Consider the following 14,114-nt stretch of genomic DNA (forward strand, 5'->3'; position numbering starts at 1 on the left):
GAAAACAAGTAAGCAGAATCATATGATAGTTTCCTATTTCTCCTTTGGGACTTTATTGGTTTAGAATCTGGTGGGAGGAGGTGCTTAAATAAATATTGACACCTTTACTATTGATATAAACACAGCAGCTGCCTTCCTGTATTCCTCAGACATCTAGAGCTTGTTTGTTTTAGAAATGTAAGTTATACGCAGAACAAAAGGGCAGACTCAGAGGATGAGAGAATATGGAAGGATGTGTTCATTGCTTTGAAAGCTGAAATTCTAAGAGGAAAATTGGATACCATTCATCTATGGGAGATGGGGATAATTTCAGACAAAAGGTGTAGGTGGGGGGAGGCACAGTTAGAAATGGAAGATGATAAACAAGATGGTTTTAAACCAGGTGGCAACCTGAATTCTTGTTCCATCCTGAGTGTGTAGAGCAAGTCAATTGCCAATTCAATGGAATGGTTTGGGATTTTTCCATTAAAGGAAATTAGATGGGCTGCAGGATCAACTAAGGCTGTTTTGTTGGTGCAGACTGGGCGTGTTTCTGGAGATCTTATAGCAAACATTTTCATCTGGTGATGATTCTTTGATAAAAGCATACAAGGCTGTTTCTGTAGCAAATGTTTAGAAATCTGGTCATTGTAGCTAGTAAGAGGATGGATACCCTAAGTATTTGGGTTTAACTCTCTCTCTTTTAAGTGATTGAATTGAAGAGAAGGGCATCATTAACATAATCCATGTTGAGAGTTTTTTAGAGGAAAGGAAACACCGAGAGGCAGCTGGGTATTTTCTCCCACCCGTCTTTCTACAAACTGTTAACACTCACAATCCCCTTTCCTTTTTTTTCCCCCAATGATGATTGGGGAATTGGTACTGACTCAGGGTAGCTAAATTAAAAGAAGGAGGCAGACTTGAGTCAGGAGACCATTGGAATCCCATGGTCAGGTTGATTACAATATCTGAAGGATATTGAAGGATTTCATCAGAATATGAGCTATGTAATATTAGAACATAAAATCCTAAGAAATACTATTCTCAGTTAAACAATTGGACCATTCAGCTCAGTACTTTGCTTGCAGAAGTGAAAGCAAAGGATGTTGGGCAGAACAGCATGATGGTTGCTGTCTTTGACATCTAACCTCATGATTATACCCAGTTCCCCTATAATGTGAGGTTGTTTTCTTGCAAAATCCAGTCTTAAGGAACATTTGTGCTGTGACAACTCATCCATCTGACACCGTGGACTTGTGCACAAGCTGTTTCTTCCAATACCATGGCACGCGTTATCCAAACAAGGTTAGTGTAAACATACATTATGGCAGAACTGGCCATAATGAGCAGCGTGCCTAATGAAAAGTCTGGGAGCCAGAGGACCTGGGTCCTTGGTCCATCTCTGCCAGTTGCTTGCTATGTGCTCTGGGGCAAGTCTCATAACTTCTCTGTGCCTCAGTTTTCTCATCTGTAAAATGAGGATTCAATACCTGATCTCCCTTTGACTTTGACTGTGAGCCTCATGTGGGACAAGGACTGTGGTCACCCTGATGATCTTGTATCTACACCAGGACTTAAAACAGCACATAGTGAGCATTTCATCATCATCATCATCATCATCATCATAATCATAACAACAACAGATTGTAACTGTACTATCAAATCTCCCCAGATTTTCTCTCCAAGAAAGCCATCATGCACCTATCACCACCATTTTAGACCTACTTAATATTTCCTCTGAATATCCTGACTACACTTCCTAATCACTCATTATGAATGTCTAACTTATTGATGCTACCTTTATTTTCTGCCTGCACAACTTCCTGTGAAGCAGAAAGTATAATAATAATTCACTTATTCATTCAATTGTATTTACTTAGTGCTTACTGTGTGCAGAGGACTGTACTAAGTGCTTAGCAGAGTACAGTACAACGATAAACAGACACATTCCCTGCCCACAATGAGCTTACAGTAATAATAATGATAGTACTTGTTAAGCGCTTACTATGTACCAAGCGCTGTTCCAAATTCTGGGGAAGATACAATTTAATCAGGTTGGACACAATCCCTATCCCACATGGACTCACAGTCTAAGTAGGAGGGAGTAGGATTTAATCCTCATTTTACAGATGGAGTAACTGAGGCCCAGAGAAGTGATGTGACTTACCCAAGGTCACACAGCAGACAAGTGGCAGAGCTAAGATTAGTACCCAGGTCCTCTGACTCCCAGGCCCATGCTCTTTCCACTAGGCCATGCTGCTTCTCGATTCAAATTCTACTGTCTAGTCAATTTATGCTGCAGAGAGTCCCTTCATGCCATCTCACAAACTAAAACATTTCTTGGGGCTTTGGAAATTCTGGGGCTCCTTTGCTGTGGGTGGGCTGCCTGGTCTTGTGAAGGCTAGCTATTAATGTACAGATGTGGAATGCCAATTTTCCATTCAAGGCTGTAAAATAACAGAGTGTCATGCAGTTAAAAATAACCACCAGAAGCACACAATGAATTCCAATGTCTGTTTCTCCTACAACACTGAGCCAAGTAAGTGTCTGTATGAGCTCAACAAGCATTCATGGGGCCACTTCCCTGATCCAGTTATTTGGAGATGACTAGAGTTTATTTTTATGGTTAAATTCCTGCAAGGTTCTTAATGTGTTTATGTCTGCTTTTGTCCCCTATTTTCTACCTCCTGCCTGTTATGAATGTAGAAAGGAGAGTTTCTTGCATTTCAAATCTTCTAGCTGCTTTACCACTGATAGTTTTGAGTGAGCTGTTACGCACACTCAATCAGAAACAATGATTCCATTCAAACTTGCCTGGCTCAGTGTCAGCAAATGCCTGTGATTGCCATTTCATATCCGATATGCCATGTTTTAGGACTAAGATGAATCCAGGATTTGCTACGGTCATCTCCCTGATGGAGTCTACATGCTTATCCTAATCACTGTGTGTATTTCATAAAGCCGAACGAAACACGAGTGGAAAACGTCACTGAAGGAGAATGCAAGGTGGGGTTAGATGTGAAAGGGGTAACACTACCAGAAGGGAACTGGATTAAACCTGACCAGGAACACTGACTGTCACAAGTGGATCTGGAACTTCAAATGAATGAAGTATTAAAGCAGGGTGGGTCGCAGCAGTGGGGTGGAATGCACTTAGAATTTACCAAGATATCACTCAAAAAGGAAAGACGGCAAATAGAGGAAGGAACATTTTAAACAAAGCAAAATTGATTGCAAATTTTGTTCCTAGAAATGCAGAGGTCTAGTAAGCCAACAGGGTCAGTTCTATCTCTGGTCCCTAGGGAGAGATGATTATGAAAGCTACTTGCTAGGTTGGTATGCCCGGACACAATTACTAGGAGACATGTCAGAATGAACCTTCATCTATTTATGACCCATTTATCCATGCTGGTGACTGTGTTCACAGGCCATTTAACTTTTGACCCACAATACTTGAAGAATGGTAGGCTTCCAAATGTTAAACTTTCCCCAGATTCACTCAATTTAAATCAGTTAAAGAAGTTTGGATTATATTTGTACACATCCCATTACAGAATTGTTTTTTACCTCCAGATTCCTCAAGGAGGCAATTGCCCCAAAGATCTTTTGTTTTCTTCAGGCTATGGCAAATGACTTGAAGGACAGCTTGGTCAATAACAGCCACAACACAAGCTTTTCCTTTGCTTTTGCATTTTAGTAATCACTTTTGTCAGTGAGATCTTCATTTCTTCCTTTGTTTATTCTTTTTGAGTCTGGTCAGTTCTAGAATAGGAGACTTCCAGGAATTCATCCTCATAACTGAAAAACCCATTTGTTTGCCCAATAAACTTGTTTCCTCCTCTTCCTCCCTGATCCTAGGCTAAATGGGCTCCCATATCCACTCTCGTTCTCTTTTGACCTTTTCCTGCTGAGACAAGATTGTAGCCTAAGTCTGGGATAAAGCTATTTCAACTTTAGGGTGCCTCAACTTGGAACTGAGCCTAAATGACCCTAAGCAGCCAATGTGGTGCTTACTACCTTTGTTATCAATCAATCAAGCAATCATATTTATTAAGCTCTTACTGTGTGAGAAGCACTGGACTAAGCGCTTGGGAGAGTACTCTATAACAGAGTTGAAGACACGTTCCCTGCCCATAGTGAAAATGTTTTCGTCTTTTTTCTCTAGCCTGACTAACCTTCTAGACCCACAGACATTTCAACACAGTTTCGCTTGCTCATGACATCCCAAAAGTGGTGTGCTGAGCATCTTCCTGAGTTTTTGAGGAAAGGTTGTGGGGAGAGAGGGCAATGCCAGCCAGATTCCTGAAGGAGACGATCAGATACGCTTGTTTTCTGGTTGCTTGCTATGGACCAGGCTGGCACCAGTAGAGAGAGGCAGAGGCTGGGGAGGAGAGCAGATCTCTGCAGGAGCTAGAGGGAAAGTGGGAAGGCACACAACCCAGCAGGATAGAGAGTTGAATTTAAAATGAAACTAGTTGCTAATGGCTGTGACTGCTTAGGCCTCTGTGCTTCCTGCTTGCTGCTGCTGCTCTGTGACGATTTTTCTGAGCTTTTGAGAAACACGCCTTCGAACCTAAAATAGGCCAGCTTTAGGACTCAGGGGTGCCTCTGTTAGTGTGGGACTTGAGCTGGTGGTTCCAGCTGTGGAGAAAGGGGTTTGGGGAGAGCCAGGATCTCCCAGTCCTCTGTCGGACTCAAATCTCACCCCAATCCCCTTTACCCCTTTAAAACCACTTGTTCCCCCTGCATTACTAATCCCTTGGATCAAGAATCATCACTGCTTCTGCTAGGGAGGCAGCGTGGCCTAGTAAGAAGAGAACAGTACAGGGAATAAGAGGCTCTGAGCTCTAGTCCTGGCCCCCTTAACTTCTCTTTGGCTCAGTTTCCTCAACTGTAAAATCGGGGTAAAGTAACTTCCCTTTCCCTCTTCTCTTTCCCACTTCGACTGCGAGTCACATGTGGGACAGGAATGCGACCGACACGGCTCTCTTGTATCCATCTAAGCTATTGACACATAAAAGTGCTTAATATTATCATCATCATCTGCTACTGTTGCAGCTGTCCAGTTAAATACAGGATTCTTTTGGAAGACTTAATCAAAGGGCTGGTATCTGACCACATGTAAGAAATACTGTATGCCCCGACCTGTGCTTTAGCTTTACCTGGAGCCACTACCCTAATCCTACTAGATACTATCCTTTAAGTTTAATGGGTCACGATAATACATGTATACTCCTTGTTTCTCCTGTGGCAGCATGGGAGTAATTGTTGGTGACTAGCTTTGCATAGGGTTTCAACTGGTTTGAGAAGTAAAAGTCATTGATTTGCAGCTGGAAGGGAGAACTTCACTGGTATGGAGGCTCTGCATTAGAGGGACTCCTCTGATGAACCCAGGTCCCAGAACAATAAAGATGTTCCAGAGGGAGGGTGGGAAAAGGGGAAAGAGAAGGGTTTTCTTTTCAACTCCCTTGAAGTAAAAGCAAAACAAAATTCCAATACTCTATGGAATTTCTAAAATTTCATATACCTTTTGATTCTGATGAATGCTACTGGGTGAAAGTTTGGTTTCCCCTGGAGTATGTTTGGGATCCAGAAGGATTAGGATTATTTTATTTTAGCAGATTTTCCCACTGCGAATGACACCAGGCTGTCTTGGATGAACTCAGATTACCCCTGGTCTACTTGTTGTTTTGGTTTCACTCCCAGCAGCCCCCAACCACGAAAACAGTTTTCCTGCTGCTGTGAATTAATTCTGCCCAGGCCTCTGACTGCACTTTGTTTACAGGGTTATGTCAAGAAACATTGGTGAGTAAGCCTCTATTCTTTCTCTGCCCCCAAAGGCTATAAATAACATCCTATACATGAACATCCACTTTATACAACTGTATCTCTTCTGGCAATTTCTCATCAGTAGAAAGAATTCTGGGAAGGAATCTGATATTTCTTTAAAAGGTATTCTGCACTGGAGCCTCACTCTCAGGCTAGCTGAGGTGGAAATGGGCTTGTCACTTTCATGGGGACTTGAAAGCAACCTTCCTTTAAATCCATTTCAGAAGACTGACTTCTTTTTTCCTTTGCCTGTCAATGTTTCCAGTAATTTTTGGCTTAGTCCCTTCTCTTTCAAATTCTGGCAGCGAATACTTAATGCCTCAGGTTGCTAGTGATGAGAAAAAAACACACACAACTCTTCTACAAGCTGATCTATCTGTTCCCTTCTCTTGGATAGTGTGGGGAATCAATCAAGCAAACAATCAATCGATGGAATTTATTGAGCCCTTACTGTGTGCAGAGCACTGTACTAAGCTCTAGGGAGAGTACAACAGAGTAAGTAGACATGATCCCTGCCTCTTCTGTTGTTCTAGAGGCCTCCACCTTCATACCTAACTTGTCTTTCTCTGTAAAGGGATTTGATTTTGTTTCTTGAAAAGAAGGCTCTGTTCTGTGATTGGTGACAGATAATAAGAATGGTTGGGGGAGGACCCGCCTTCAGGGCTATAAGGCTGGCTACCTTTAGGTCGGGTAATAGAATCAATAATAATAACAATTATTGTGGTATTTGTTAAGCACTTATGATGTGCCAAGCACTGTACTAAGTGCTGGGGTAGATACAAGCAAATCGGGTCGGACACAGTCCCTGTCCCACATGGGGCTCACAATCTCAATTCCCATTTTACAGAGGAGGGAACTGAGGCCCAGAGAAGTGCAGTGGCTTGCCCAAGGTCACACAGCAGACAAGTGGAGAAACCGGGATTAGAACCCACATCTTTCTGACTCGCAGGCTCATGTTCTATCCACAATGCCACGCTGCTTCTCGAGATGGGAAACAGTAGTGCTTGCTCCTGCCTAAGTCTGACTCAATATGTGGCAAAGAATAACTAGGTAATAAAAATAACTTTGCTGTTTGTTAAGCATTTACTATGTGCTGAGCATTGTGCTAAGTACTGGGGTAGATACAAGATAATCAGATCAAAGTCCCTGTTCCCACACAGGGAGCACAGGTATTTTATCCCCTGAGACAGAAGATGAGTGACTTGCCCAAAGTCACACAGCAAGCAAGCGGTGGAGCTGGGATTTAAAGCCAGGTCTCCTGACTTCCCAGTCCTAGGCTCCTTCCACTAAGCCACACTGCTTCTCTAAGTCACTACTAAAGGGCAGGGGATCCTGGAGGGTTGGAGAAGGGACCTAAAAACACTATTTCTTCATTCAGTTTTAGAGCCCTTGCACCTCATGGCCGCGGCATTTAAACACCTACCTATGGATGTTGTCTTCAAATGTCCTGACCTTGAACTCATCTTCTTCAGTTTGCCGCCTCCTGGCTTCTTCCTCTTCCGCTGTTCCGGCTGGGATTCCTTGCATCAGCCATTTTTCTCGAAGGGCCTTTGACTGTGAGGATAAGAGAAGAGAATGGTGCAATGAATCTTTGGAATTCCCCACAGATGTTCCACACCACGGTTTGGGAGCGGGAAAGGGATGCTGAGATGTGTCTGTAGGAGTATCCTAGAAAAAAACCTTCAGACCCACCAAGAGAAGAACCTAAAATCAGCCCAGCAGCCAAAGCTATTAATAAAGGTCACCAAATTTGTTGGGGGCTGAAGCTCTTCTAGTAGATTGCCATTCTCATGCATGTTTGGAAGAGCTCACTAGACAGCATTTCAATCCATCAATTGATCACATTTGTTAAGCACTTACTATGTGCCTAGTACTGTTCTAAGCACTGGGGTCGATACAAGTTAATCAGGTTGGACACAGTCCCTGTCCCACATGGGACTCACACTCTTAATCCCCGTTTTACAGATGAGGTAACTGAGATCCAGAGAGGAGAAGTGACTTGCCTAAGGTCACACAGCAGACACCTGGGGGATCTGGAATTAGAACCCAGGTCCTTCTGACTCCCAGGCCTACGTTCTATCCACTGAGCCACACTGCTTCAAGACCCTAAGCTCCTTGCAGGCAGAGAATATGCCTACCAACTCTGTTATATTTTATTTTATATTGTACTCTCCCAAGTGCTTGGTAAAGTGCTCTGAACACAGTAAATACTCAATAAATACCATTGATTGAAATGGTCAAGCATACTAACTACTGCAAACTACTTTCCTTTCCATTTTCTAGTAAGGGTCAGAGGGCCCTTGAATATTGCTTAGCCGTATTTAGCATTCTATAAAAATGTCTGACAGCGACCACTCCTAGTTAATTTAATTGTTTAACATTGAACAGCACACAAAATGAGCACTTTGTCTTTGCTGGATCATTCTGATACTAAGTGGGAAACTAAAGTAACCAAGTCAGTATAATAATAATAATAATGTTGGTATTTGTTAAGCGCTTACTATGTGCAGAGCACTGTTCTAAGCGCTGGGGTAGACACAGGGGAATCAGGTTGTCCCACGTGGGGCTCACAGTCTTCATCCCCATTTTACAGATGAGGTAACTGAGGCACAGAGAAGTGAAGTGACTTGCCCAAGGTCACACAGCAGACAAGTGGCAGAGCTGGGATTCAAACTCATGACCTCTGACTCCAAAGCCCGTGCTCTTTCCACTGAGCCATGCTGCTTCTCTGCTTCTCTAGTATCTTTTACTACTGCTTAGCACCTACTGTAATAATAATGTTGGTATTTGTTAAGCACTTACTATGTGCAGAGCACTGTTCTAAGTGCTAGGGTAGATACAGGGTAATCAGGTTGTCCCTCGTGAGGCTCACAGTGTTCATCCCCATTTTACAGAAGAGGTCACTGAGGCACAGAGAAGTGAAGCGACTTGCCTAAGGTCACACTGCTGCCAAGTGGCAGAGCTGTGATTCGAACCCATGACCTGTAATTCATCCTTAAGGAGAGGGTGAGTGGTTATTTGCAAGGTTGCTGAAAATATCTGATGAAAAAAGCCAGTACTAGAAACCGGGCCCTCTGACAACCCATACCTAGACCCTTTCAGCTAATCAATAGCCAGAGAACAAACACCTAAGCCACAGCAGAGGAGGGCATTTTTAAAAGAACCTCCCTGTCCTTGACACCTCTTGGATCATCAGAATAGAAATGCTTCTCCTCTTCCTCTCTCCATAAACCCTTCAATCTGACAGCCAGCCTGGGGCATGGAAGTCAGGAGGTTTGGACCTTTTTTAGGTTGGAAAAGAAAAGAAAAAGCACTGGAGACACTTGATGTAATAATAATAATAATGATGATGATGATGATAATAATGGTATTTGTTAAGCACTTACTATGTACCAGGCATTGTACTAAGCCCTGGAAGCAAATCGGGTTAAACACAGCAACTGTCCCATGTGAGGCTTACAGTCTCAATACCCATTTTACAGATGAGGTAACTGAGGCACAGAGAAGTGAAGTGCCTTACCCAAGGTCACACAGCAGACAAGTGGAGAGCTAGGATTAGAACTCATGACCTTCGGACTCCCAGTCCCGTGCTCTTTCCACTATGCTATGCTGCTTCCAAATGTTGGAATGGAATATGGAAAATGCAGTATTGGTTATTTTGGGACTGTTGGACTCTTGAGTTGTAAGGAGCCCAAAACTCTGCTCCTCTAGTTACACTGCCCCAGGATTTGAATTTTTGGATGTTTCCTTGTTCTTATCTTTCATGTCCCTCTGGGTTCTTATTCTTTCATCTTTCCTTATGTGTCTATCGCTGAGTCCTTTCCCCGTTTTGTCTTAGATTGTGAATCCCTGGAGGGCCAAGAACCACGTGTAATTCTACCTGTGTATTTTGTGCAGTGTTTAGTACAGTGCTAGCAACAAAGTAAGCCCTTGATAAATAGTAGCTCATCTACAAATCCAAGTGTTTTATGTTTCTGTTGTGTTGTGGTATACTTCATGTATAAAGGCTACCAATTAAGTTCTCAGCATGAGTCAGGAAATGATGGTCTAATACAAAGTAGGGTTTCTGGTCTCAGTGCAAACTTCTTCTTGAAGGTGTTTTAACATAAAAAGCACACTTGTATTTGCTCTTTATGGCCTAGAAGTAAAACTGCCAAGAGAAATTAACAATTCAAACGCTTAACTTCAAAGGCTGCCTTAAACTATGAAAGACTTTTTTTTTATTATTGACTGAAATAAGAGGCTTTGCACATAGTAGAGAAGTAGCATGGCCTAGTGGCACGAGCACGGGCCTGGGAGTCAGAGGTCATGGGTTCTAATCCTGGCTCCGCCACTTATCTGCTGTGTGACCTTGGGCAAGTCACTTCACTTCTCTGTGCCTCAGTTCCCTCATCTATAAAATGGGGATTAAGACTGTGAGCCCCATGTGGGACAATCTGATTACCTTGTATCTACCCCAGCGCTTAGAACAGTGCTTGGCACATAGTAAGCACTTAAGAAATACCATAATTATCATTATTATAGTAATTGCTCAATAAATAAGACTGATTGAATAAACACTGGGACTGTCACCACATCCATGAACACTGATAATTCTTTCATTCAACCAATCATATTTATTGAGCGCTTACTGTGTGCAGAGCACTATACTACGCACTAGGGAGAGTACAATATAACAGTAAACAGGCATATTCCCTGCTCACAACGAGCTTACAGTTTAGAAGGGGAGAATGATTATGAACATTCAGAGAAATGCAACTTTTTTGATAAGGAGAAAGTTGTTCTTTTATTCTACTTTTCTGGAGATTTTGTGAGCACGTTTGTGTTAGTATGAGCATGTGCCGTATGAACTCTCTTTTATTATAGGAAATCAGGTTTCAGTGCTCAAAACAAGATCGAGAGTGACTCAAATGGAAAACAGCCATTTTAGAAGCTTATCCTTCAGTTTACAAAAAAATGAGATGAGGATAAAATCAAGCTCTTCTAAAAAGTTTTGGGATCCTCAGAGGAAAGAAGCTTAGAAGTGTGAAGTTCCAGCTCAGTTGTATATTTATGCACTGATGAAAAAGCACCCTGTCAAAGAGGTTCCTTGAACCCTACAAAAGAACTCTCAGGTTCCAGAAATATAACACAGGAATTATAGAATCTAAACACTTTGTCCCTAACCTTGAAGGAGCCTAGTTTCTAATGAAAGAAAATATTGAACTGGACACACAACCTTCTCCCCATCTCTCAAAAATGTTGTTTTTGAGCTTGTGCTAGTTTTAAATTGTTTAATATTTGCAGTGGGGATTTAAGTAAGAGGTGGATTGATAGCTCCATGGGTAAACACTTCTGCTCAGTGTACAACATGAGTGGGTGAATGAATATGAACGGAAGCATCGTTGCCTAGTGGAAGGAACACAGAACTGGAAGTTGAGGGACCTGGGTTCTAATCCCAGTTCTGACAGTTGCTGGCCGTATAACCTTGGTCAAGTCACTTAACTTCTCTGTGCCTCAGTTTTCTCAACTGTAAAATGAGGTTTAAATGCCTGTTCTCCCTCCTTCTTAACTGTGAGCCCCATGCAGGACAGGGACTGTGTCCGAGCTGATTTTCTTGTATCTAGGACAGTGCTTGGCACATATTAAGTGCTTTACAAATACTTTTTACTATTTATTATTATTGACCAGTAGAATGGTTTCTCTGACTTTTGGTGATTGCATGATTGGGTCTACCATGTAGCTCCCCAGAATGTGGAGGTTAGGGACTCATGACAGGGTTCCAGAGCCAACTCAGAAGTGGAACTTGAAAGATGTTGATCTGGTAAAATTTGTCTTGGAAGCTTGAGCCAAGCTCTGCCAACTAATATCAGGTCGGTTGTTACTAGGTTTGCCCCATGAGAATTTGTGCATAAAAAGGAATCACGTCTACCAACTCTATTTTACTGGACTCTCCCCAGTGCTTAGTTCAGTGCTCTGCACATGGAAAGTGCTCAGTAAATACCACTGATTGGCTACATTTCAGCTGAAGTCATTTTGTGTGAATCGTTTCAAGGGTGGATGGTCCTGTTTCCCTCAAGGAAGCTGAGTTGGATTCATCACAAAAGTCATCTATTTCAACCCACTCTATTTTGGTTTGCTTGATAAACATTCAGGGAGCAGTACTATTGTAAATCAGTGAGTGGGATAAGTCGGAACAGCATTTATTAAGTGCTTACTGTGCACAATCAAAAAGAAAGACACAAAGAGAATTAGAGGCAGAGACAGAGAGGTAATAATAATAATAATGGTGTATGTTAAGCTCTTATTTTGCACCAGGCAAGCACTGGGGTTCAAACAAGGTACAAGTCCCTGTCCCACATGGGTTCACAGTCTTAATCTGTGAAGTAACTGAGGCACAGAGAAGTTAAGTGACTTGTCCAAGGTCACCTAGCAGACAAGGGGCGGAGCTGGGATTAGAAGCCACATCCTCTAACTCCCAAGCCCGTGCTCTTGCCACTAGGTCACGCTGCTTCTCAGCAGGTAAAGAAAGAGAATGACAGAGAAAGAAGGCAGACCGAGAGGATTGACAGGGAGATTAGAGACAGGGAGGGAGTCAGAAAGAGAGACACACACACTCAGACACAAACACACACACAGAAGCAGAGAAAATGATAGACAGACAGACATCCCTGAGGATGCTAAGTTGACTAAATTGATTCTAGAACCCTCACATGTGTTAGTATCATCTTGGGGGTATGATGCTCAAGAGCTCCTGAACAAGGGGAAGGCTAAGAGGTGTGTGATTTTTTAAATTAAAAGTTCAATTAAATACATTTTAATTAAAAGGTGAAGTATCATTTTTTCACCCCTTGCTGCTCAAGAAAGTGTAGTTCCCAATGAGTTATCATAACCGCCTTTAAGCCAATTACCTCCCTAATGTTTTTTTAGGCCTATTTTTTAGGAGGCCTAATAATAGTTTGCGGAAAATTGCATATGGAACACAGGAAGAAAAGTAGTTTAATCTCTTTCATTGGAACAAAGCAAAAAACAATCATTACATCCATGTTTCAGTACTATGGATGAAAATCACAAAAAGTAAAAATACGATAATTTTTTAAAAATGTCCATTTGCCCCTTGCATCTAGTTAAAATATCTCCCTTACATTTATCTGTGCAAGACTACTATCAGTTAGAACCAAGGTCACACAGCAGACAAGTGGCTGGGTTGGGATTAGAACGCAGGTCATTTGGACTCCCAGACCCATGCTCTTTTCTCTAGGCCCTATTGCTTCTCCATTTATCCGTATAAGGGTTCTGGGCTAGATTTTTATGTCATTTTTATGTATAATTAAACAGCAAGAGAAAATTTCCACAAAAGTTAGTAATCACCTTCCTCATCCTTTTCTTCAACAAACATTCAGTTAACCATCCCAGGAGGTATGGCACCGTTTAAATCCATAAGGGGATTATCTAGTATCAGAAGTGATTAGAGATACCCAAGTAAAATAGCCTTGAAGCACAAAAAAAAAACCCCACACCTAAGCCTTTTTGCATTAAGTAAGAATCTGGTGCGATTTTTATTCAGGTTGGGTTTTCAAGGTAGCTGCATCCGGAATGCAATATAAATGGAGCCCAAAGAACCTAGGGTTCCATAAAGGTTTACTGTCATTTTCATTCATTCAATCGTATCTACTGAGCACTTAATGTGTGCAGAGCAGTGTACTAAGCGCTTGGGAAAGTACAATACAACAATAAATAGACCCATGCCCAAAGTCACACAGCAGACATATGGTGGAGCCAGAATTAGAACTCAGATCCTTCCGACTCCCAGGTCCGGGCTCTACCCACTAAACCACGCTCCTTCTGGAAGTCAGGGAAGCCCGAATCCTGCTCCAGCCTCGGAACCCTGCTTGCCCTGTTCATTTTGAACTAAAACCCTCTTTTTTGGCAAAGTCCTCCAAAATGAGTGGAGAAGAAACTACAGTTTCTCACCTTCTCATCCATTTTCCAAGTGGCTCGAACTATATTAGTCACAGGAGGGCAGAGCTGAGGAATAGGGAGGTGGGACATTCCCGTTAGCTCAACTTCTACCTGTGCCACAGCTGCCTCTAATAATAATAATGATGATAATAATAACATTGGTGTTTGCTGAGCACTTACTAAGAGCCAAGCACTGTTTTAAGCACTGGGGTAGATACAAGGTAATGAGGTTGGACAGAGTCACTGTCCCACATGGGGCTCACAATCTAAGCAGCATGGCACAGTGGCTAGAACCCGGGCCTGGGAGTCAGAAGGTCATGGGTTCTAAACCCAGCTCTGCTACTTGTCTGCTGTGTGACCTTGGG

At 42.4% G+C, this 14,114-nt stretch overlaps 1 protein-coding gene across 2 annotated transcripts in view; it reads right to left on the reverse strand.

Moving 5' to 3' along the window:
• Positions 1-14,114, reverse strand: part of PALM2AKAP2 (PALM2-AKAP2 fusion) — a gene marked incomplete at its 5' end in the record, with an annotated part of 366,273 nt that overhangs the window by 284,208 nt on the left and 67,951 nt on the right. For both annotated transcript variants that reach the window (NM_001370841.1, NM_001204207.1), the window contains 1 exon segment: positions 7,232-7,362. In NM_001370841.1, coding sequence (NP_001357770.1) covers positions 7,232-7,362 — 131 coding nt within the window.

Source organism: Ornithorhynchus anatinus, chromosome X3 (genome assembly GCF_004115215.2).
Source record: "Ornithorhynchus anatinus isolate Pmale09 chromosome X3, mOrnAna1.pri.v4, whole genome shotgun sequence".
Lineage (NCBI taxonomy): Eukaryota > Metazoa > Chordata > Mammalia > Monotremata > Ornithorhynchidae > Ornithorhynchus > Ornithorhynchus anatinus.